At 34.3% G+C, this 25922-nt stretch overlaps 1 protein-coding gene across 1 annotated transcript in view; it reads left to right on the forward strand.

The window, feature by feature from the left end:
• Window positions 1–25287, forward strand: part of LOC122489601 (CD2 associated protein) — a 142919-nt gene extending 117632 nt beyond the window's left edge. Inside the window, exons 12-18 of the mRNA XM_043591610.1 lie at window positions 630–795; window positions 1181–1323; window positions 10835–10947; window positions 11658–11759; window positions 13483–13664; window positions 17793–17856; window positions 22249–25287. Coding sequence (XP_043447545.1) covers window positions 630–795; window positions 1181–1323; window positions 10835–10947; window positions 11658–11759; window positions 13483–13664; window positions 17793–17856; window positions 22249–22290 — 812 coding nt within the window. The 3' untranslated portion in view covers window positions 22291–25287. The remainder of the gene's footprint in view (window positions 1–629; window positions 796–1180; window positions 1324–10834; window positions 10948–11657; window positions 11760–13482; window positions 13665–17792; window positions 17857–22248) is intronic.
• Window positions 25288–25922: the final 635 nt, after the last annotated feature.

Raw genomic sequence — 25922 nt, forward strand, 5'->3', positions numbered from 1 at the left:
ATCCTGTTAGCATTCTTTGTCATTGTGATCACTTTTAAATACGTATGTTAAATGTCACTGGTTTCCTATACTTCACTTTCAGAAAGTGGTCTGGATTTGAATATAGATAATACTACTTTCTGCTTCGAGTAAAATCATGTGATTGTATTGAGTAGTATACCACCCCTAAAAACAAAGGATGCTGGGAAGACAGGAAAAACCGGGCATTATTTGTTTCTCAGAAGCTTACGAGTGGTCCCCCTTCTTACCAAACTAAACTTAATTTTTTTTTTTTTCCTTTGAGAGTGCAAGCAGGGGAGGGGCAGAGGGAATGGGAGGGAGAGAATCCCAAGTAGGCTCCATGCTCAACATGGAGCCCCACAGATCCATCCTGCCACCGTGAGATCATGACCTGAGCTGAAATCAAGAGTTGGATGCTCAACTGACTGAGCCACCAAAGGGTGCCCCCAAAATAAGCTCTTTTAGGTATTTAATCTTACTAAGTTATAACTTTAAAACATTGTACACTTATACAAATAATGTCTCTCTTTCTATTTCACATGTTTCCAGCCTGACATTAACTTTAGGAAATAGAAAAACCTAAATAATTTTGATTGTTAATAACTTATTAAATATTTTTAAATAATCAGATGAAAAATCAGTCTTGGAGCAGAAACCTTCTAAGCCAGCTGCTCCGCAGGTCCCACCCAAGAAGCCCACTCCACCCACCAAAGCCAATAATTTATTGAGATCTCCTGGAACCGTGTACCCAAAGCGACCTGAAAAACCAGTTCCTCCACCACCTCCCACAGCCAAGTAAGTTTTACCTAATTTTAAGTTATACCTGATTACTTTTACTAATTTACTTTATCTCAAGTTTATTGATTACCTGCTTTTCTGAATCTCAGAATCATTTCTAAAGTATTTGTTTTCCATATTTTTTCTGTAGACTGTGATGGTTCTCTGTTAACTTTATATTCATACTAGGTGAATACACACAGATGAGGCTGTTTTTACATTTCTGATTTTATTGTGATTAGTCTTAATGTGGAGATTTATGTTTATGGAAATAATATTGTGAAACAAAGAGAAAAATTACTATTATGCTATAATATCCTTAGTGTCATTAATTCATAATTTTAAAAAATGGTTATGATTCATATACAAGTGATTTCTACATGTTTTGATTTTCTCATTTCAGGATTAATGGGGAAGTTTCTACCATTTCGTCAAAATTTGAAACTGAGCCAGTATCAAAACCAAAGCTAGATTCTGAACAGTTACCACTTAGACCCAAATCAGTAGACCTAGATTCATTTACAATTAGGAGCTCTAAAGAAACAGGTAAGTTAACATGTAGAAAGGTGGTGCATTTAAAAAAAGTTGCCAATACAATTTTCAAAAACTATTTAAGAAATTTGTGCATGCATTTTATATCTGCATAGATATAGTGGAAATTAATTAAAATTTATTTAAAATCTATGAAGCTGGAATAGAAAAATAAAACTAAAAGAAGGTAAATGGGCAAAAATACTTGATTCACATAAGGACTGAGAAATGGATTAAAAGATAATCCATTTATCATTGTCCCCTCATGATGGAATGTCTGTACTATCTAACTTAGGCAGATAGGAATACATTTTAGTTTGAAAAATTAAGAATAAAGAGATCACATTGATTTTTAATGCCAACACTAGATTACATTGAAGATTATTTTTACTTCTTCACTTTATCTCAAGGTACTTTTGTTTCCAGTTCAGGCAAATATGCTTTTTATATCTGCGCGTGTGTGCGTGTATCAGCAGGCTTTACTTCCTTAGCTAAATGTTGTTCCTTAAGTTTTAGGACAGATTTTTTCAACCCATCATTTTTGTCTCCTGGTCTTTTATACCTCTTAGTTGTAAAATGGAAAACTTGGAACACAGAAGTTTTGATAAAGGTCTCAGTATTAAAACATTGCACAATCATTTGTGGTAATAGTTCTTATGTAGTACTTTGCATTTATTTTTAGTTCTTTTACATTTTCCAAGCACTTTCTCATTTATATTCTTATTTTATCTTTATAGTTATTCCAAAAGGCAGATGCTATTTTGTGTCTAAAGTCATCAAACTATTGGACACATTACATGTCCAAGATCATGTAAATCAGAAGAGAATTCTTTAAATCCCCTAAAGTGCTCATGATATTCTTTTAAAAGTTTTAATGTCTTAATATATTTTTTAGCCTTCATGTTAACATTTCATAAATACATTCAGACTTAAAGGTCAATTACGCTTAGATTTTTTTTGTCACTATACTGTAAGATATGCTGCTTACTAACCTTTTGAAAATTGTAGGTGATCTTATTGTTTTTCCATATTGTCATTTGCCAATGTAAAAGCTCTGACCTGTGCATGGCCTCCTTCAGTTTTTTTAATTTGAACGTTTTATAAAGATCCTTTCATTCTATATTTGGCTCCTGCCTGCTCTGACTGAAACCATATTCATTAATAATTTCTGGAAAGTGGTGAGATGTTGATTATGCTTTAGAGATATTCACTCAAATATATTTAGTGTGTTTTATCTGGTAAAAATTGTTTACCGTTGGTGAAATAAAAACAAAAATAAAAATCCTCTTTATAACAGGTTTTTAAAAAATATCCTTTATTTTTTATTGAAGTCAGTGGTAAAAAAATAACTCTATCAGCTTTTACTGTTTTCTCTTTGATTTAAAATGTTACTGAAAATATGTTTTCAAAAATAATATTTCAGCAAAAAAGATTAAGTGTGCACACTTCTAAATTAAATTTTTATATAAAAGAATCCATTTGTATCGTCTTTTGAAATTCTACAGTTTTCTGCAATCTTTATCACAGAGGCCTTACATTTTGAGGAGTCTCTTCAGGAGCTGAAAGAGTAATATTTAGAGCCTGTATTTTCTGTATTTTTCTGTTGCTTTATAACATTCTTGACTATTTGCTTTATTTAGTTGTCTCAAGGTTATGGAAACTGTTAAAAACTTAAGTAAATTAAGATAAATTTTTGTCTTTTTTTTTTTTTTTTCAACGTTTATTTATTTTTGGGACAGAGAGAGACAGAGCATGAACGGGGGAGGGGCAGAGAGAGAGGGAGACACAGAATCGGAAACAGGCTCCAGGCTCTGAGCCATCAGCCCAGAGCCTGACGCGGGGCTCGAACTCATGGACCGCGAGATCGTGACCTGGCTGAAGTCGGACGCTTAACCGACTGCGCCACCCAGGCGCCCCGTAAATTTTTGTCTTTTAAAAAACTTTTCTATATATAATCACCAAGCTTTGTTTCCTTTGCTACATTTTTAGTAGAAATAACACATGTAGTAATGTCAAACTGTTGGTGGTTATATAGTTTAATTTTTTTTTTTTTTTATTGCTTTTGGTCCAAATCTTTTCTTTTATCCATAGCCATTATTTACTCTTCATTAAAAAACAAAGAGGCTTTGTGAAAGAGGGTTTGCAAATTCCTAATTTTTTTTTCTTCAAATGAATAAGGAAGTAAGTTAGAGGAGCCAAGACGTATGTAAGGACAGAAGACTAAAATCTGACTTCTAAACTGGTGTACTTCATTCCTCCCACGATCAGGCTGCCTTTGGTACTACACCTAACACCCAGTTAAGTTCAGAAAATACACAGACACACCACAGAGATATTGATGGTTCCATTCCAGACCATGCAATACAACGAATATTGCAGTAAAGCAAATTGGATGAATTTTTTAGTTTCCCAGTGCCTTTGAAAGTTATGTTTACACTATACTGTAGTCTATTAAGTGTGCAATGCAGTATGACTAAAAAAATGTGTATACTTTAACTAAAAAATACTTTAGCTAAAAAATGCTAACCATCATCTGAGCTTTGAGCACGTTACAACCTTTTTGCTGGTGGAGGGTCCTGCCTTGATGTTGATGTCCGCTGACTGATCAGGGTGGTGGCTGATGGGGGTTGAGGTGGCTGTGGCAATTTCTATAATAAGACAACAGTGAAGTTTGCTACAGCGATTGACTCTCCCTTTCATGAACAGTTTCTTTGTAGCCTGTGATGCTGTTTGATGGCATTTTACCTACAGTAGAACTTTTTTCCAAATTGGAGTCTGTCCTCTCAAACCCTGCCTCTGCTTTATCAACTAAGTTTATCTGCTATTCTGTATGTTCTCTTGTCGTTTCAATAATTTTCATAGCATCTTCACCAGGAATAGTTTCCACCTCAGAAAACCATTTTCTTTGCTCATGAATGAAGTTTTATCTTGGATTTGCAGCAATTCAGTTCCATCTTCAGACTCCACTTGATTCTAGTTCTTTTGCTGTTTCCACCACATCTGCAGTTACTTCCTCCTCTGAAATCTTGAACCCCTCAAAGTACTAATCCATGAGAGTTGGAATCAACATCTTCCAAACTCCTGTTAATGCTGGTATTTTTACCTCTCCTATGAATCCTGAATGTTATTATTGGCATCCAGAATCATAAATCCTTTCCAGAAGGTTTTTAATTTATTTTGTCCAAAGCCATCAGAGGAATCACCATCCATGGCAGCTATAGTCTTATGAAGCCTTTTCCTTAGATAATAAGACTTGAAAGTTGGAAGAAATTCAGAATTAGTCCTTGATCCTTGGGCTACAGAATGGATGTTATATTAGCAGGCATGAAATCAGCATTAATCTTGTTGTACATCTCCATCAGAGCTCTTGGGGAAGTAACAAGGTACATTGTCAATGAGCAGTAACACTTTGAAAAGAATCTTTTTTTCTGAGCAGGTCTCAACAGTGGGATTAAAATATTCAGTAAACCATGTTGTAAATAAATGTTGCTGTCCTTTTTTTGTTTCATTTATAGAGCACAGATTTAGCATAATTTTTTTTTTTTCAGTTTATGTTGAGAGAGAGAGAGCCCACACATGCAGGGGAAGGGCAGAGAGAGAGGGAGGGAGGGAGGGAGGGAGGGAGGGAGGGAGGGAGGGAGGGAGTCAGTCAGTCAGTCAGTCCCTAGCAGGCTGTGTTCTGTCAGTGCAGAGCCCATCATTGGGCTCCATCCCACGAACTGCAAAGTCCTGACCTGAGCTGAACTCAAAGAGTCGGGCCCTTATCTGACTGAGCCAACTAGCCAACCCAGATTTATCATAATTCTTAAGGGCCTGAGGAATTTCAAAATGGTAAATGAGCCCTGACTTCAGCTTCAAGTCACCAGCTGCATTAGCCCCAACAAGTGTGTCAGCCTGTCCTTTAAAGCTTTGAGCCCAGACGTTGATTTCTCCTCTCTAGCTATGAAAGTTCCAAATGGCATCTTCTCCCAATACAAGGCCGTTCCATCTACATTGAAAATCTGTTGTTTAGTGAACCACCTTCATTAATTAGCTACATCTTCTGTATAATTTGCTGCAGCTTCTACCTCAGCACTTGCTGCTTTGCCTGCAGTCTTTTTTCATGGAGACGGCTTCTTTCCTTAAAGCTCAGGAACCAACTTCTGCTAGCTTCAGGACTTTTTTCCTGCTGCTTTCTCACCCCTCTCAACCTTCCCAGAATTGAAGAATTAGGGCCTTGCTCTGGACTAGGCTTTGGTTTAAGGGAATGTTGTGGCTGATTTGATATTCTATCCAGATCACTAAAACTTTCTCCCTATCAGCAATAAGTCTGTTTGCTTTTTTCTCATTTATGTATTCATTAGAGTAACACTTAATTTCCTTCATGAACTTTTCCTTTGCGTTTGCAGTTTGGCTAGGTGGCATAATTGGCCTAGCTTTTGGCCTGTCTCGTCTTTCTGCATGCTTTCCTCACTTAGCTTAATCATTTCTAGCTTTTGACTGAAAGTGAGATATGTGTGACTCTTCATTTTACTCCAACACTTGGAGGCCTGTAGGGTTATTAATTGCCCCATTTCGGTGTCTCAGAGAATAGGGAAGCTCAAAGAGAGGGAGAGAGTTGGGAGACAGCTTTCCATGGAGCAGTCAGAACACACACACCACTTACGGATTCAGTTCAACATCTTACGTAGGCACAGTTCATTACAGTTAAAATAGTAACACCAAAGATCACTGATCACAGATCACCATAACAAATACAATAGTAATGAGAAAGTTTGAAATAGTGCGAGAATTACTAAAATATGACATGGAAACTCAGGAAATACTGTTGGAAAAATGACACCGATACACTTGCTCAACACAGGGCCACCACCAACCTTCAATTTGTAAAAAAATGTAGTATCTGCACAGTGCAGTAAAATGAGATATGCCTGTAAATTTTGGAAATTTTGTTTATATTACATAGAAAATATTTACTGAGCAAGTATACCCAGGTATTATTTTAGTCACAAGTACTATTCTAAGACAAAAGGCCTGGCTGCTGATAACATACAGCTCATGTTTCAAACTTCAACTCAGGCTGTTCCTCATTGCCTTTTTTTATTGGAATGTTGTTTTTAGTATTTGTAGCATAAAAGGGTTTGAAATCCTTTTTTTGAGGTATTGACACCTTAAAAAAAATACTGTTCTGCATCAGATAACTTCATATTTGGCAGTAGGTTTAGATATATTTTAATTTATATTTTTGGCTCAGTTTCAGGTTTTATATCTTTAAAATGGTATGTGAAACTTGACCTTTCACATGTTTCAGAAAGTTTAAAACATACATGAAGATCTTCTTAGAATCTCATTATTACATAAAATAATTTCAGGTGATGATATAGTAATAAGGACACTGACTTTGCTATTAAAAATGGGGGTTTTAAATTATCAACTCATTGATCATGGTCTTGTTTCTTAATCTGTTTTCTAGCTTAAATAACAATTGGTCCAACGTATCTACTAGAATATGTGATGTGGAAGTTGTTATAAAGTGATATTTCCATTCTTTTCCTTTCCTCTGTTAATCCTGTTTCCTGTTTCTGCTCTCATCTGTAGAGGATGTAAATCTGTAACACTCCTCTCAGATATGACTTTCCTGTATATGAAGCCATTTGTAAACTATTTTAAAAATAAATGTCCTTCAGTATATATTCTCACATATAAGGTAGTACTATAAATTGCATAGTTGTTAGAACCATGTTTTAATTTTTCCCCTCTTTTTCAAGCACTTCATCAAAAATTAGTTTAGAATAATCTCACTGCTACCACTGGTTAATTATAAAGTTCACATGGTCTAAATATTTCTAAAGTAGTAAGCTTTCTGGGACATAACATTGATTTAAAAATTAGTCTTAAAATGTAAGATAGAAAATTTAGTGGTAACATACCTATTACAGTGAGAAAGCACAGCTAATGAAGTATGCTTATAGTGCAGTATTTTATCCTTTTTGACTTTCTGTGATAAATTCTTGGGTTAAAAGGAAGTTGTAGAGATGTATAACATTATTTGATCCCAAAGCATTACATTGTTAAATGGTGAAATATTCTTTCTCTTTAGTTTTGCTTGATAATTGATCTATTTTTGTTTGATTGCTTTCCCAATATTTATTCATATATTTCTTCCAGAAAGAATTCAAGGTGGAATTTTTCTAAGACGCCTACTTGTTGAGTGGTGCACACTATAAAAAATGAGTCTATATACAAAAACAAAACACACCCAAAAATGTGGAACTTACCTGGAGAATAAGAGCAGAGATTAAAATTATTTTACTATAATAATTTTCTTGATGTTTATAGAGAGTATCATATAAAGCATAATTGAAGTTTCATTTATGTATTATGTGATTTTAAATGTTGCATAAGTTGTATTTTTATAGTGATATTTAAAAATACTGTTTGTCCTATTTTTCTTTTATTATACCAGAGAATTAAAATTGCCTTTTTCATTGTAATTACTGTCATACACTAAAGACTAAAACTTGACTGAAAGGTAGTTTAATTTTAGTTCTAACTATATTAATGAGTTGATATGTTAGCTATCAATTTATTACTCTCACCTCTAATTTTTTACTAAAACTCCTTTTCGAAGCTGTGTTGGTGTTCAGTGAGTAATTTTAAAAAGGCTTCTTTCTATTTAATGGTGTATTGAAATTAATACTAGTCATCGTTTTTTCTTTTGAAAAGACAATAAATCTAAAATCTACCACACATCTTATATAAGTTTAGATAAACTGCAGTAGGTATATGCTAAACATTTAAATGGTTCTATTCATTCTACAGCTGTTCTTTTTTCCTGCTTTGTAAAATAATTTTTTTGGTTTAGTCTTTTTTCTAGACATTCCTATCCTTGACTTTTCTTTCCAGATTTTGTTTCCTAGCCTGTTTGCCATGTTTCCCTTCTTACGTGTCAGGAAATTATCCTACCTTTCTCCATTTTGGTAAGATGACAATTTATAAAAGAAATCAAAACAATATATTCAATATAAATAGGTGGTGCACATTGATTTTTCTTTGTAATTGTACTAAAAGTGTACATGTTTGTCTGTCTATTCTAACCCTTTTGGTTTTCCATTTGAAAATAAAACTGATGTTGGAACAATTTTCCTGATTACTGTAAGATATTCTTTTGATAAAAGTTTTTTTTGTATTTGAAAACTGTAAAAGTCCATTTATTTTCTCCCAAAATTTGATATTTCACTTTGACTTTTTAAAATTCCATGTCTTCTTAGACAATATGTAGAAATGTAAATGGCTGGCAGAGTGGCAACGTAATTGCAAGAGTTAAGTGACTATCATGCCTTTCATGCCATGTGTACAGTATAAATCTACTCTTATCACTCTTAGGCAAATTTAAATGTGTTCAAGTAGATCATGAGTCCAAAATGTGCACTATTTTACTAACCTGATGGCTTAAATGGAGGACCTGAGAGAGTTTTAGAATAGTAAAATTATTTGTCTTGGTGTTGTAGCCCCAAACTGGACATATGGAAGGCATTTTTACATGAGCATGGTCTATAATTTTATAGATCTACCTTTTATTTATCCTTTCAGTTTCATTTCTCTTCATTCCTATGTTTTTCTGTTTGTTTCTTTTTCTTTCTGCAAGTTGCTTAAATATGCATTTGAAAATAATCTTCACATGCCAAAATTATTGGATTGTACTTTTCTAGACTTTTGTGTCGGTTGTCAATACTCACATGTATCAGCAGTTTTTTTAATGTTTATTTTTGAAAGAGAGAAAGAGAGAGCATAGGAGTTGAAGAGGGGTTATGGGGGGTGGGGGAGACAGAGGATCCAAAGCAGTCTCTGTGCTGATAGCAGCAAGCCCGATGCAGGGCTGGAACTCATGAACTGTGAGATCATGACCTGAGCTGAAGTCGGTTGGAATGCTCAACCAGGCACCCCTCAGCATTTTTTAACCCTTCAAACCATAGCAAGTTTTTAACATCTTTTAAATATTGGTTTTCTTTATGAAATTTACAAATAAAGTGAAATATTTAAAAATATATTTAAACTCAAGGTCTTTCACATTATATAATGCATTTGCCATTAAAGCCACTGTGTCTCTTACTATGGTTTATTATATTTTATAAGTACATATGAACAATTATCAAGACTCAAGACCAAAATTAAACTCCTTTGATTGCCTCTTGTGATGTATTAACCTCATGACTAGATAGAAGATAGAACACACAAAGTAATCCAGAATGTGAAAATGGAAAAGAATTAACAGATCAACAGATATTTAAATTTGTTATAAAATGCATATTGTCAAACAGTGATACCTTTGTTAACCCTTAAAATTTTTTTCTAAATTAATTACTTTGAATATGAAAATTGATGAATAAGCTTTGAGGGGAGTAATAGTAACTATTTGTAGATGTCTGTTAAGAAATAACAAATCACTGAGTTTGGATATTTAAATATTCGACAGAAAACATTATAAATATCCAGGCAATGGTAATATACAGAATTTTTTCTGTCTTCTAAACCAAAGATAGCTGTTGGCATATCAGTTATCTTGACTGTGATTGATAGCCTTAGTTTGGAATCTAGGATAAAGGAAGATTACATTGACAATGGAAATGTCTAGAGTTATCCTTAGGATACTTGGATCACTTACAGATTTCTAGGCTTCAAAATTAAAGATCACACCTCTTTCAGCAAGGTTTTCTAGATCATCTAGAAAAAGGGAAGATACTATATACCATTGTTTCAGAGATACGAATTACATAGGCTTTAAACCCAAGTTACTGAATCAAAAGTTAACCAGACTCTGATGGTGGGGAAACATGTGAACCATCCTTGTAGCATTTTTCCTTGATACACAATTTGCCTTAGATTTCTAACTTATCTTATAGTTCCTAAACATGGTAATGTCTAAGCAAAAGTGTAGTGAACTATGAACAGTTTGAATCCCAGCTACAACATACTGTGCACACACAGACACACACACACACACACACACACACACACACACACACATAAAGGCTCATTATACTTTCACTTTACATTGAGAAATGCAATTGGAAAGCATACAGTTGAGTCCTTAAAATTTGAATATTAGGATACTACTTGAAATTTAAAACAAATTTTATGTGTTGAGTTTCTGATATATTGTAATCAATTATGAGTTGAAGAAGTAGATTATGCTTTTTTTATTTTTTAAACAAGCAAGACTTAAGATTACAAGCTTTTTTATGATACCACAATTTTGGGTTCAGATTTATATGTTTCAGTAAGAACTTTTGTTGAAGTCTAAGTCTCTATTAGAAACAGGAACTCTATGTTGTTAATAAAGTCTTCTAAAATGTATTCAGTAAAGAGGATGTTTGTTTCTAAGGGTGAGTGTTGTTTTCCAAATGCATATGAAAAGCACAGGTTAACTTGTGAGTCCTAGTGGTACTCTTTTTAATGTATAGTTTGTTAAAAATCCAGAAGCATTCTTTTTTATCTTTTAAAATGTAGTTATCTCTTAGTAGATGTGTTTAATTTTATTCTCCAGATCTTCTAAATTTTGATGACATAGCTTCCTCAGAAAACTTGCTACATCTCACTGCAAATAGGCCGAAAATGCCTGGAAGAAGGTTACCTGGCCGCTTCAATGGTGGACATTCTGTGAGTTACACTTGCTGTTGTAAAACACAAAAGTTTCTAAGAATGATGGAGGATTTATGCCTCCACCAAAGTTTAAATATCAGGAAGATAGCTGTGATACTTAAGTGGCAAATGGTTGGTTATATTTAGGGAGATACGAGGTTATGTTCATTGCAGAGAGACTTGGAATGGAAGGTTACAGAATCAGGAATAAAGAATTGTCCTGAGACCATAACCACAAAAGCACAGTGTCAAAAGAGGTCAGGGTATCTATGTAATCTACCCGTCTAACAACAATAATTAGAATTGAGTGGTACCTATTCACTTTAGGAAGGAATGAGAACATTTTTTTCCTGTGCGATAGTCACTGGTTTTTTGGTAGCATTAATGCTGGTATCATAATGTGTGGCTTCTTTTTATGCTTTCTGGACTTTGCCTGGGATACTGGTAGTGCCTTAATACGCTGGCTCTTAAGCGTTACAGTGCTTTTAAATTACTTAAGCAGAGAAAATTTTTGTTGCTAAGAGGCAGGCTATTTTTACCTTGAAGACATGCAACTTTGTTGTTCAGCTTGAAATTACGTACTATCCTGTTAACAATGATGGAGTATCTGGAATAGTAGCTGCTACTGCTAAAAACAGTGATACTAGTTACTTAGTTTATTATCCAAATGTTTATTGCCTTTTCCTTTTTTGGTATTTTCTGTTTCTTGATTTAAAAAAATCATTTAGCCAACTCAAAGCCCAGAAAAAATCTTGAAGTTACCAAAAGAAGAAGATAGTGCCAACTTAAAGCCATCTGAATTTAAAAAGGATTCATGCTACTCTCCAAAGGTGAGCTGAATTGTGGCCCAAGATTTATATAATTTGTAGGATTCTTTGTGAATAGCAAAATTGTGGAATTTAAAGTGTCTTTTCTTCTTTCTTCTTTCCTTTCTTTCCTTTCTTTCTTTATTTTTGGGAGAAAGCACAAGGGAGGGGCAGAGAGAGAGGAAGAGAGAGATAATCCCAAATGGGGCTCGAACTCATGGACCATGAGATCGTGACCTGAGCTGAAACCAGGAGTCAGACGCTTAACCAACTGAACCACCCAGGCATCCCTTAAATAGTATTTAAGAAAAAAGTTGTTTCTACCAAGAAATAAAATAATTCCTGCTAAAAAATTGAGTTATGAAAGTCACACTATCCTCTGTAGCTCATTTTGTAGAGGACCTTATTGTAAATGAGTAATATAAATGTTAAATACTTCATACTGTTTTTTAAGGCATAGCTCATCCATCTGTTTCATTTTCTTTTTTTTTTTAATGTTTATTTATTTTAGAAAGAGTGTAAGCAGGGGAGGTGCAGAGACAGAGAGAGAGGGAGACCCAGAATCCCAAGCAGGCTCCAGGCTCTGAGCTGTCAGCACAGAGCCCGATGCAGGGCTGGAACTCGCAGACCGCGAAATCATGTCCTGAACCTAATTCGGATGCTTAACTGACTGAGCCACCCAGGCGTGCCCATCTGTTTCATTTTCCCATTAAACGTACACTCTGTGTTCCAGAGGCCATCACTTGTTTATTCCTAACCTAGCTTGTTGTTTGGCACCATAATGAGCACTGAATATATCCTGGAATAATGGCAGAATACATGGATTCTTCCATTTATTACATGGTGTTAAGACTCTTCTAAACTCTTGTCATTTTTATGTAAGATAGTATTATCACATCCTATACACATCTTAAATTTAAGTTCATGTTTCCTCTTTAAATTCATTCCCGGGCATTTGACTACTGCTAAAATTTATCAGATACATTTAATCTGATTCTCTCAACTGTCATCATTAGACTAAAATTCTATTTCGTGTTACTTTAGTGAAATACTGCAAGAGCATCAGGCCGTGGATTGATGTTAATGCCTTGCTAAATTGTTCATAATTACTTTTAAGTGAACCTCTTAGGATACGTAATATGGAGGATCAAAACAACACCCTAATGGGGCACAGGGCACCCAGACGGCTCAGGCCGTTAAGTATCCAACTCTTGATTTTGACTCAGTTCATGATCTCATGGTTCATGGGATTGAGCCCTGTGTCGGGTTCTGCACTGACACGACTGCATGGAGCCCGCTTAGGATTTTCTCTCTCTCACCCTCCCTCTTTCTACCCAACCCTGTTCGTGTGTGTATGCGCATTCTCTTGCTCTCTCAAAGTAAATAAACATTTAAAAAAAACCCACAGCACCTTAAAAATGCTGATATATTCTTGTCTCTAGATGCGCCACCGGGAAAACCATTCGTAAGATAAATCTAATAGATTTTTCTTTTCTTTTCCACTTTTTTGTTCTTTTTATTGATAAAGCCCTTGACATTTCTCACATAAACCCCTAGTGATTGCAAGTTTATTCTTTGGTTGTTTGGTGGTTTTACCAGTTGTGAATATTATCAAACTGATTTTTGAATTTTCAAGTTTATCATTTATCTTGAAGTATTATTTTAATTATCTCCTTGCTATAAAAATTTTTATGAAAGTTTTATAAATATAAATACAATAAATTAACATTTGCTATTATGTTTTCAGCCATCTGTGTACCCTTCAACACCTTCAAGTGCTTCTAAACCAAATACAGCTGCTTTTTTAACTCCATTGGAAGTCAAAGCTAAAGTAGAATCAGATGATGGGAAAAAAAATCCCTTGGATGAACTTAGAGCTCAGATTATTGAATTGCTGTGCATTGTAGAAGCGCTGAAAAAGGATCATGGGTAAGTAGCCCTTGTTTTCTTTCAATACTACTTACACGTATGTAAAGAATTCTTTCATGTCAAGCAGGGATGTAATCTGCCAAATTTCTGGTATAAGCAAGTATATTTTCAGTGAAATTTTCATTAATAGTACTCTGCAAAAATCTTGAATTTGAAAATTTGTTCTTGTAGCTTGATTGTAGAAAAGGTATAATATGTAGGTATAATTTAAGGGTACAAATTTTCTGGTCAAACAAAGGAGTTAATTAGTCTCAAAAATATTAGGAAAAGTCCTATTTTATTTTATTTTATTTTATTTTATTTTTAAATATGAAATTTATTGTCAAATTGGTTTCCATACAACACCCAATGCTCATCCCAACACCAATTGTATTTTAGATCTGGAGGGTATCTATATGTAGATTTACTTTTCAGAGGAACTGGATCACTGTCTCTGCTAGGGTTGAGATTGGTATTTAAATAAAACCAATGAGTTGTGTTTAGGTGATTTCTAAGGCTGTTCTCTTAACTCTGAAACTTTTGGTAATGGCATATGATGAGATCCTAAGTGAAAGTTAGGGACCGTCTAGAGCCAAAATAGATGTAAAAGGTCACCTCTGATAGACCCCTCTCTTCTTTTAACTAAAGAGAGAAAGGTTCAGAGAGAGAAAGCTCTTTACCTAAGATTACACAGTTCTTAACTTTTTTTTTTTTAACGTTTTATTTATTTTTGAGACGGGGAGAGACAGAGCATGAACAGGGGAGGGTCAGAGAAAGGGAGACACAGAATCTGAAACAGGCTCCGGGCTCTGAGCTGTCAGCACAGAGCCCGACACAGGGTTTGAACTCACGGACCGCGAGATCATGACCCGAGCCGAAGTCGACCGCTTAACCGACTGAGCCACCCAGGCGCCCCAAGATTACACAGTTCTTAAAAGGCAGAGCTACAACTCAAATCCATTTTCTGTTGGTTTAGAGATATTTTCTATAACCATTATTATTTGAATTTTAAAACTTGTTAACATTTTAAACATAATTCTGCAAAGGACCAGTAGGTAAAACGAATCAGAGATCAGCTGATCTAACTGAACTGAGGCTGAGGGCTCAGGTTCTCTTCCCCTATCTCAGCTTCCCCTGTAGCCTCTAAAAGTATTTGATGGAATCTGAAATCTGGAATAAAAGTCATTGCCAGAGGGGCGCCTGGGTGGCTCATTGAGTGTCTGACTTCGGCTCAGGTCATGATCTGTTGGTTTGTGAGTTCAAGTCCCCCTGCATTGGGCTGTCTGCTCCCAGCACAGAGCCTACTTCAGATCCTCTGTCTGCCCCACCTCCGCCCCTCTCCTGCTCACGTGTGTGTGTGTGTGTCTGTGTGTGTGTGTGTGTGTGCGCGCGCGCGGTGGCACCCTTTCTTTCTCTCTCTCTCAAAAACAAAATAAACATTAAAAAAAAGTCATTGCCAGAAACCATGTTACCTCTGAGCTGAATTTACCATTTCTCCCTCAATTCTCATTTGCATTGGGTTGTTTATTAAAAACAATATTGAGATTAACAGTATGATGTATTTATAGTTGCAGAGCACTTTTACAAATGTCTCTTTAGGTAGAAACAAAAAAATTTACCTTGAGTGACTACTTAAATAAACGTACTTATGTGTATATATATTAGAGAGAGTGTGTTTATAATTTGACACATGATAGGCCTTTTCTTGAATCCTTCAGTTTATCTGAGTCCTGCAGATTTTTTTCAGATTCCACAATATACACAATATAAATCATAAGTTCATTCATCTAGTAAGTATTTATTGAATACCACCCATGTATGAGTTAGAGAACTCTCCTAATTTGTTGATTTTGGCATTTACATTTTTGATACCAAGTATGCTATTTTTAATGAACTAATAATTATGTTTACAAATTGCCTGTAGGGTTTTCTTAATGTTCGTTTATTTTTGAGAGAGAGAGAGAGAGAGAGAGAGAGGGAGGGAGGGAGGGAGGGAGGGAGACACAGAATTCGAAACATGTTGGAAGCTCTGAGCTGTCAGCACAGAGAGACTGGGAGACCATGACCTGAGCCCAGGTCGGATGCTTAACTGACTGAGCCACCCAGGTGCCCTGCCTGTAGGTGTTCTTAAATTAGCTATTGGATGAACAAAATCTTTATGATTTATATATATTTTAAAACATATATATCAGATATTTTAGAAGTCTTTCCAAAGGGCAAATGTTTTCAAAGTCTTGTTTCCTCTGGGAAAATGAAATGGATAGCAGATTTTTTAATCTGAAAAATACAGGCATCACAGGATAATGGATAAATACATACTGGTATGTTGATACAACAAAATACTATACAGTGTACAGCAATAAAAAATAAATGGATTACGACTACATATGTCAACATGTAATTAATCTGAAAAAGGTTGAGGGTGGAGAAGGCAAGTCAGAGCGACATGCTACAGTATTTACGTAAAGTTTGAAATCAAACAGTAAGTGTGTTGTTTCAAGATATATTCATATATGTGGTAAAATTAGAAAAGAAATAATAAATACTCTAAAACTTTTCCTATCAAGGAGAGGGGGAAATAGATTTGAGGGACACTGAGTATCAGAGGTACTGGTAATAATAACTTATTTCTTAAGCTGACTTGGAGTTCCAGGGTTTTTGTTTTATGATTATATCTTTATAGCTTACAAATACATCCAGAATCTTTATGCATTCAGTATTAAAATCTAAAATGTTTGGAACAAATCATTTAAAAAATTTAAATGATATTGACATGGAAAGATTGACAAATATATTAGTAATTTATTTCTTTAGTTGAAAAGTTACAGAACAAGATACATAGTTTGATCTGCTCCTGTAAAAAGGAAACAATGTTACATAAAAATTTTATATTATAAATGTGTTTTTAAAAAGAACAATAAAAATGTGAGAGTGGTACTAAATTATCAGATCAAAGAGCAAATAGAATGATGTAACGCTGTTACAAATAAAGATAAACAGAGCAGGATAAATATTTTAGGAATAGATCTTCATTTAGATATAAATTAAATGTATAATAAACTCAGAATAATAGAATAATTAGAAAAAGGAAGCATTATTTAATTTAGTGATAACATTTTGAAATACAAAGTTCATTTTCTATCATATACCAAAATAAACTGTAGATAAATTTGAGTTAAATATTTAAAAAATTATAGTCAGCTGAAATAGTAGAAACTCTCAATATAGTTTTATAATCATTAAAACCACAGAAGAAACTAGTTCAAAACTATATAATTGAAAACCTCCTTTCTTATATATTCTTTCTTAGCATTTTAATGTGTTTCTCAAGCTCATATTTCTATAATACTCTTGAAGATCATTTTCAAGGGGCTGAAAATGTCTGTACTTGTCCATACTTTTTGATTTAGAAATTTGATATATCTGGTATATTAATGATGTTAAATAAAATTCCTATTCTTTCCATCTCCCCAAAACCCAAGTAACCAAACAAAAAAACTTGGATATTTGAGTGTCAAGCAATAGTTATCAGAAATATGATGATTTTAGCAGCACGGAAGTATTTTTAAATACTTTGTGAAAAGACACAGTATGGAGTATATACTTGCAGCTGTGGAGGGAAAATGACTATAGAAAAAGAAGGAAACACAGAAAAATGAAAACATGAGTTAAGGAGGAAGGATTGTTGGCTAATGTTTTTTTATTGGTTTGGTAATTTTAATGTAATGTTTCATTTGAAAAAATACAGAAAGAGAAATGTACAGGTAATCGTGTTAAATCATTTGCCTTGTTCTGTGACATGTTTTGACATTACCAAATCACTTGGGTGTTGTCCAGCCTGGGAAATGCATGATAACTGAATATGGAAAACTGCTTCTAAAGGCCAGTTATTATTTCTTTATTTTATCATGAGCTGCTCTGTATTCACTTAAAAAAATTGCTTTATTGCAGATAGGTTTGCCATGGTATTGCTGAGCTTTTAAGTGTTGGGTTGAACCATTCCAACTAGAGAATTTGAAGTTTTTCTCAATCAGTATGGCTATTTTCTTTAAAAAAGTTTCCCCCATGTTTTGGTCTGTCAGGTAACAGATCCTGTTAGTCAAATATATTGTTTAAATGAAAGACTTAACAGTAATAAATTGTTTTTAGGAAAGAACTGGAAAAACTACGAAAGGATTTGGAAGAAGAGAAGGCAATGAGAAGTAATCTAGAGGTAATTCATTTCTCCTAACATTGAGATAGTAGTCAGCATAAATAAACTAGTCAGCATAAATCACCATCCCAGCTAGGTGATTGATTTCACTACAAATTATGCTATCTTAAGTTGGACACTCCCTGCTGCTTGATAGCCATTTAATTAATCTCTTGTTGACTCCCTGTCACATTCCGTTCATTCATTCAGCAAATACTTTTGAGCACTAACTCTCTTAGACAGTGCATGAGGCATAAGGTATATATATTCTTAAATAAAACAAACATGATTCTTGCCTCGTAAGTGTGTAGTTCTAGATCTTTTGAACTCAACATTGCTTTCTTGAGCTATTTCTCTCTTTTTTACACAGTTACCTTTTTTTCCCCCTTTCTTTTCTTTCTTTTTAAATGTTTCCATTTTTATTTTTTGCCTGGAGGCAAGGGTGGAGGGGGGTAGGGGTGATAATGGGATGGCTCTAGATTTGTTGACTTTGATTTCTTCACTGAGAGTTCACTTCATAACCATAATGTTAACATCTGCACTCTGTGCTGATGACCGACAATTTCATTTATTTTATCTTAACTTTTTTTCCATCCTCACTGACTTTGGTCTTCATTTGTATACTTCTTTTCTGCATATTTCAAAGAAAGCCTATTCTGCCTTTTTTCAAAGGCTCTTCCCATTCTGTATTTAAGTATTTCATACGCTTCCCTGTTTTTACCTATTTCTCTTGTTAACATTGTGAAACAGAACATGGGACTTGCTAAGAAAAACTTGAGCTCCTCTTCTGACTTACAGTTGTGACTTTCAGGTCTAAACTATGTGTCAGGTTGGCACCTTCTGTACATTATTAATGGACACACATATCAACTTGTAAGGATTATTGTTCCTGTTTTAAGGATGAGGAAACTAGGGTTTAGAGTGATTTAAGTCAGCAGTGGAGCTGAAATTTTTAAAAGAAACAGCTAGACTTCGGAAACTTTGCTTTTAGGGATTAAGTTATACTGTTTGAACTTGAGTTATACTGTTTAACCTCCTTTTAGCTTTAGTTGTTAATACATGTGAAGGTATTTGGCAGATTACCAAACTCCATTTTTACTCTTATATTGGACATACCCATTTTATTGGCACTTTCCCTTTTCCTATGAAAATATTCTATTTTTCCCCTTTTCCAAAAAAGCAAAAGCCCCCTTTCAGGTCCAGCTGCCCTCTTGATCTACTGTAGTTTTCACTTTTCGTTTGAAGTTCATTTATTGCAAAACAGAAACAACCAAGGTAAAATGTTCCTTCAGAACTGCCCCGGTCCTCCTTTCTGTATCTGCTCTCTTTTCCTACCTGTGCCCACAGAGTATCTATCGTGATTAGCTCTGTGCCTCTCCCTTCTGAATCTAATTCATCTTTTCCCACCTTCTGTCCTGTTTACAGCTGCTAGTCTCCCTGGATGTTCCACTGTGAACTTAGAACTCTTCATGTCCCCTTTGACACTCATCATCTTCTGATTTTCTGTTTCTGTTGATGGTTTCATTGACTTTCAAGTCTGGAGACATGGTACTTCCATTCTAAAGCCATTCCCATTCAGGCCTGCTAGCTTGACTCCCTCACCTTTATCTCTTTGTTTCTAGTGTTTGTCTTTTTCCCTTGCTCTTTATCTTCTCTTTAGCTGTTTAAGTTTCTCTCATTCTTATCTCAAATTAATCTTTCTTGCTCAGTACTTTGAAGAACTTTCTGTTACTTGGTGAATGAAGTTCAGACTTCTCAACTTAGCATATGAGGTCTTTTATATCCTGGTCCTAGTTTATCTTTCTTTTCTTGTTCACTGATTGATCTTCAGTTGCCCCTCACAGTTAATTTGTCTGAATTTTTGCTCTTATTGTATTTTCTTGGATTTTCCTTTTGTGTCATCTTCTCATGCATAAGTTCTACAGATTCTCAAAGCTCCCCAACAATAGTCACCTTCATTAGTTAGTACCAGTCATCCTCTGATTCAAAGTAATTTTGTCTTTTTCCACATTCATGTTCTTTAGTTTTGAAAAGGATAAATAAGTAATAATTTTGCATCTTATCACTGTGACATTAAGGACTTATTTTGCCCATCTTGTAGACTGTAAGACTGTTCCAGGGAAATCTCTGTTTCATCTTTGTCCGTAGCTCTGAGCACAGTGCTTTATGCATATTAGATAGCTAATAAATTTTTTTCAAATTAAAGAATACATATTAAAAATGTCTAAAATTCCCAGTAATTGCCAGTGTGTAACATAGTAGAAATTCAAAAATAATAAAAAGTTTCTTGAGGCATCTAGGTGGCTCAGTTGGTTAAACGTCTGACTCTTGATTTCAGCTCAGGTCATGATCTCACGGTTGTGAGATTTGAGCCCTCACATTGAGCTCTGCACGATCATGGAGCCTGCTTAGGGTTCTCTGTCTCCTTTTCTCTCTGCCCATCCACCCCCCCCCCCCCGCACTTTTTCTTTCTCCCAAAATAACACATTTAAAAAAAAGTTTCTTGATCTTTATTCCTCATCTTTCCTACATACACATATGTATTTCTTACATACACAAATATTTCCTGCATACATATATGAAAATAAGGTAACAAGGTAAGCAAGAGGAAACTAATACAGTGTTAAACTTGTATATATGATTTAATTTGTCATAAAAATCATGAAAAGAGTCCAATGAAATATTTCTTTTTTGAAGACTTTCATTTGATTCAATTTTTAAGCAAAATCAGCTGTTACTTAGCCTCACACTGATTTGTGTTATAATTTTTTTTTTCCTAATGGAGAAAGTTTGACTCTTGTATTTATAAAAGCACACTTAATAAGACATTGGAGTTTTTTTTTTTTTTTTTTAATTTTTTTTTTTTCAACGTTTATTTATTTTTGGGACAGAGAGAGACAGAGCATGAATGGGGGAGGGGCAGAGAGAGAGGGAGACACAGAATCGGAAACAGGCTCCAGGCTCCGAGCCATCAGCCCGGAGCCTGACGCGGGGCTCGAACTCACGGACCGCGAGATCGTGACCTGGCTGAAGTCGGACGCTTAACCGACTGCGCCACCCAGGCGCCCCTAGACATTGGAGTTTTAAGATCATACCTTTAGAGGAGAAATTACATTTCCCAAAGATTAAAAGTAGTACTTTGAACTATGAAGTTAACATATGGTATTAAATTATCCTGAGGGATGATAAAAAAACTAAAGGTGAACAAGGAACATAAGTGCTAGAAGAGAAACTCTAGCAATAAAAATATCTGCTTGAGGGGCGTCCGGGTGGCTCAGTCAGTTAAGCATCCGACTTTGGCTCAGGTCTTGATCTCATGGTTCATGAGTTCGAGCCCCGCGTCAGGTTCTGTGCTGACAGTTCAGAGCCTGGAACGAACTAACAAACCATTCTTGAGTAGTTAGAATCCCTTAGGAGATTGTGAACATATGGAAATCATACATTTTGACTGTGACAAAATGCTTATCATTTAATAATAAATTATTTGTCAGAGGTTAGCCATAGAATGTGTTATTTGTATGCAATGTTGTGGACAGGGATAATGCTATCAAGAGAAGGTAAGGCCTAAATATTCTTGCATGCAGTGAAAGGTCAGAGATCATCAGCACCTTATGTAATTGGGAGGATTAGAAAATTGTAGGTGTCAGAGTCTGAGACCCTATCTATACAAGTTCCATACCACTTGCTAGTGTGGAGCTGTTGGCATGGTATTGAATCTTGTGCTCAATTCTGTTAGCTGTTATGTGTCAGAATTAAATAATTCTGTTCTCAGTTGTGAACATGTAATGAATTTTCCTAATTCTCTTAAGTTTCTTAAATTGTGAATTTCAGTTAAGTGAAGGATGCCTTCTGCCTATAGGTGAAAATATTTCCAACACATTGAATCTTAGGTATATTCCTGTGTTTTAAATAATAATTTAATCTAGAACGTACTGTTTATAGATAAGGAAATTGAGACCAAGTGAGGTTAGTGATTTACCAATATCACATAGGTAGTAAGTGATAAACATAGAACTAAATTGGTCCTTTATTATTATTATTTTTGTAGTTCTATATGGCCCCCCTTTGTTTAATTACAGGTACTTTTACATTTCTTAATTTGGTTTCAAGGATTCTCTTGTTCTTTGGAGGGTTAATTTTCTTACAGTTCTTTCAGAGACTCACATTACTTAACATTGTTCTGGCTGAAACAATTGTAGTTACTTTTTGGTGTTTCCTGCCATTTAGGAACTTGCACTGTGATGTGACCTTCTATTAAACTTGTCCTGTACTGATCACACCTTTAGAAATTGGATCTTAGAATGGAAATCAAAATCTGGAGGCTTGAAAGTATGATTGGATCTTAATGACAGAATACAGTAAAGTTTACTAAAGATATGTTATCTATTATCAACTTAACATTTTGTATTTTAGGTGGAAATAGAGAAGCTGAAAAAAGCAGTCCTGTCTTCTTGAAATGGCATGGGCCCATGTTCTTAATGTTCCAGGGATTCAGAAGCAACACTATGAACTTCACCTGACTTGTTACTTAAAAATAACAAATGCTGATATCCTGATAAATATGAGTATTTGAACTATAATCTGTAGAAAAGTAGGGAGACGGTGGATTTTTTTTATATATATTTTGTTTTGCCAATATGAAAAAAAAGAGGCCTTAATTCTCATGTGCTGGAATTGCAAACTTTTTTTTTTTTTTTAGTTTGCTTGAAAATACTACTGAATCTGTATAAAAAGGAAAGTTCACAATCGTTTTTTTATTGAAACTTGTAGTATTATTTTTAAAGAGATCTATACTATAAATATGGGGATATCTTTACAAATAATCTGTAAAATATACTATTTGAGAGGGACAAATTAGCTTTATAGTAACTATAGCCACTACTTTTCCCATAATATGTAAGGGATATAAACTTTGTATATATATATTTTTTACTTTTAGCTTCTTACCCAGGATACACTGTTGTGCCTGTTTGTTTGCAGTGCTGTTTATACTCTGGGTGATGAAATAGGAGTTTCCTAGCTATAAACCAGATTACTCACCCATGCATATAGTAATAACTAATGAAATAATCAAAATAATTTCAACTTTTAGAATATTTTATATTGCTTGCACTATAGGATTCATAAAAGGAATTTAGTTAAAATGTATTGGATTGTTAACTATATTTGGGAAAATATGAGCTATATTTTAAAAAATCATTAGGTCTAAGGAACTAAAAATGTCAATTTAACCCTTAACTTGTGCCTAGAAACTACAGCACATATAATATGCAAACACCAGCCTTACTGCTGTACTTTCCTGCTTATTTTACAGGCTCAGATATTACTCATTTCATGATCTTGTGATTTACTTTTTCATGCTCCTCCCTCTGACTTTTAATAATGATAACACAAGGAGAACAAAACTAAGAACATTCAGAACTTCAGTGTGAGGTTTCATACTGTGGCAAATTGTCATCATGTAAATGCTCAGGTTTTACAATGTGTAATTTACCTAAAAGACCAAACTAACTGGTGGAGATAGTTTAGGCTGTCATTTATAAAGGTACCAACTTTATAAAGAGTGTTAATATATTATTATTATATTAAGCTGTAACAGTACAGCTTATTTAAAACCAAATGTAGTTGACCATATTCAAAATGCATTTTGAATGCAAGATGGATGAATTGGTAGTTTCTTCAGAGTCACTTATGAACAGCTGAATGTTTTAAAATGTTACGTCTGTAGGTAATATGTCTTAAAATATGTGGGTTCATATTAAAAATAGAAAAATTGACTTTTCATTTGCAAAAAAACCTGATTTTCAGCTTTATTACACAACAAACACTTTGAGATTTTGAATACCACCTATCATGCTTCCATTTTGTGTTATTTTAAACCACCAAACCAAGATTTTGCCTTTAAGTTTTAATTTTATATACTGAAATCTTGTGTTAAATGAAATTTTGCCATGTTGTCTCGTATGAAAGAAAACTGAAGTAGAAAATAATAGAAATTCCAGTAATTACTTAATGTTAAATTCACAACTTACATTAGTGCTTTTGGGGAAACCTGATTGTGCATTGATTGTGCATTGAGTATGTACATTTTAACTCTTTGAAGTCCTTGGGCTTTTCTGATGCGGTCACTACTGAACAAAATTGTTTACTCCTGTTCTAATGTTTTTAAATGACTTGTCAAATGAATGATTTCCTTCTTGCTAAAAAATTAGATTTTATTTTCTTTTAATGAAAGTCCTTAGGTAGAAATAAAAACTTTGTATCCTAGAAATCATTCTCCAGCTTTCTGACTGGAAAATCTATTAAGTGACCCCTCCTCACCCTAATAATGGGCTGAAGGAAGTTTCCAGTAGATTTCAGGTCATCCTTAAAGTTTTTCTTGGTCATTTTCTCACTAGTGCATAAAATGAAGATGGTCATGAATGCCGAAATACATTTAGAGTATTTGCTTTGTATACTCCTCAGTCAGAACAGAAAATTAAAATACTGTGTCTCTTTTAGAACATTATTGTGTCTCTATTTTATTGCCATTGACCAAATAGTAAAGAAAGCCAAACTCAAAGGGAAAAAATGATTACTTCAGTCTAGCAATTTACCAGTGTTTGCTCTTGTTATGGGGATTTTAGTATTTTTATTCATAAAGTTCATATCACAAAATGGTATGTAATGATAATAGCCTTTATTTGGCAATAAATCATTGTTTTTCCTGAGTGAGTATAAATGACAGACTAGAGATAAACAGCATGGAGTCTGTCATTGCCAAATTATTAGTGAATGTATTTTTCAGGTTTGCTATTTGAAGCGCATAATACTACTAATTTTCCTACTTGTATTTCAATATTAGGAGTATTGTGTGTGTGTGTGTGCTTGTGTGTGACCACTAAACTTTAGTGGTTTGGTCTTACTATAAAGCTGTTACCTCTTCACAAAATTTAAGTCTGAAGATAGGAAGAGAGAACGGGCCTCATCGAACAGAGGGTTCTCTTTTTTATGCTTCTTACTGTGATCACAGAAAAAAAAAAAAAACCCAAGTGCTCTCTTGATTTGTTGGTAAATGTTTTATGCTTGCATTTAAACTTGAAATGTATGAACAGAATGAGACAATCAGTTAAAATCAGAAATGAGAAGCGTTAAAAACTTAATGGCCTTGTTTTGCTGTAGCAATAAAATGACCAAGTGCAATGACTTGATTTAATAAAATCATCTTTTAAAAGTTGCTGCTATGAATATTTTTAGCCATAAAATTTTACCCTTGTTTTAGCCTGACTTGCCTTCAGTAACTATAATGTAATGCAGTTGGTGTTGTGGTATTCTAACATTCCAAAAAAATAAAAATAATATATATGTGGGGAAACTCAAAATAGTATACTTCACTGACTTGTTTACAGGTGCTGTAAAAAAGCATGCTACTCCCTCAAAGAGAAAGACAATAAAGAATAGTATTGCCAGTTGTGTCGGTCTTTACTGGTTATTTTTCATTAACATCAGCGTATGTTTATTGCACAATATGATGGAAATTCTATTAGGTTGAGTTTTCCAATACAAGAAACCATGCAAATGGTAAAATGGAAGCATTAGAAGTTCTAGACCTATTTGACTTTTACTGAATCTTTGTGGTTCTGTTCTTCCCCTGAAACTGTGAGATAGTAATTTCTACCTCACAGGTTTATTGGGAGAATTTGAAATGATTTATCTAAAGTATGTTAGAGAATACTTGGCATTGAGTAGATTAAAAAAAAAAAAAGTGGAAGCTTGTATTGTACTCTTCTCAACAGCATTTAACAGTGATATGTATGATGAAAATTAGACAGCTAAGATTAAAAGAAAGGAGGCATAGTACTTACCCATCCTGTGCTGTTTTTGAGTCCAGCATCCCTTTTTCTTGGGGAAAGATAACTCCTTACATTTGCATTATATTGAAATGAAACTGCTCCCAGCCTACAGATTCTGCCTTCCTGACCACCAGGGAGGTGATTGACCCAAGGGAGAGTACTTTGCCCAAATTGAATTACTGACTCAGACAGATTTTTAAAATTCGGAATTTTTTTGTTTGTTTGTTTGAAACAAGAAGCACTGCTCTCTTAGTT

The sequence above is a fragment of the Prionailurus bengalensis genome, chromosome B2 (genome assembly GCF_016509475.1).
Source record: "Prionailurus bengalensis isolate Pbe53 chromosome B2, Fcat_Pben_1.1_paternal_pri, whole genome shotgun sequence".
Lineage (NCBI taxonomy): Eukaryota > Metazoa > Chordata > Mammalia > Carnivora > Felidae > Prionailurus > Prionailurus bengalensis.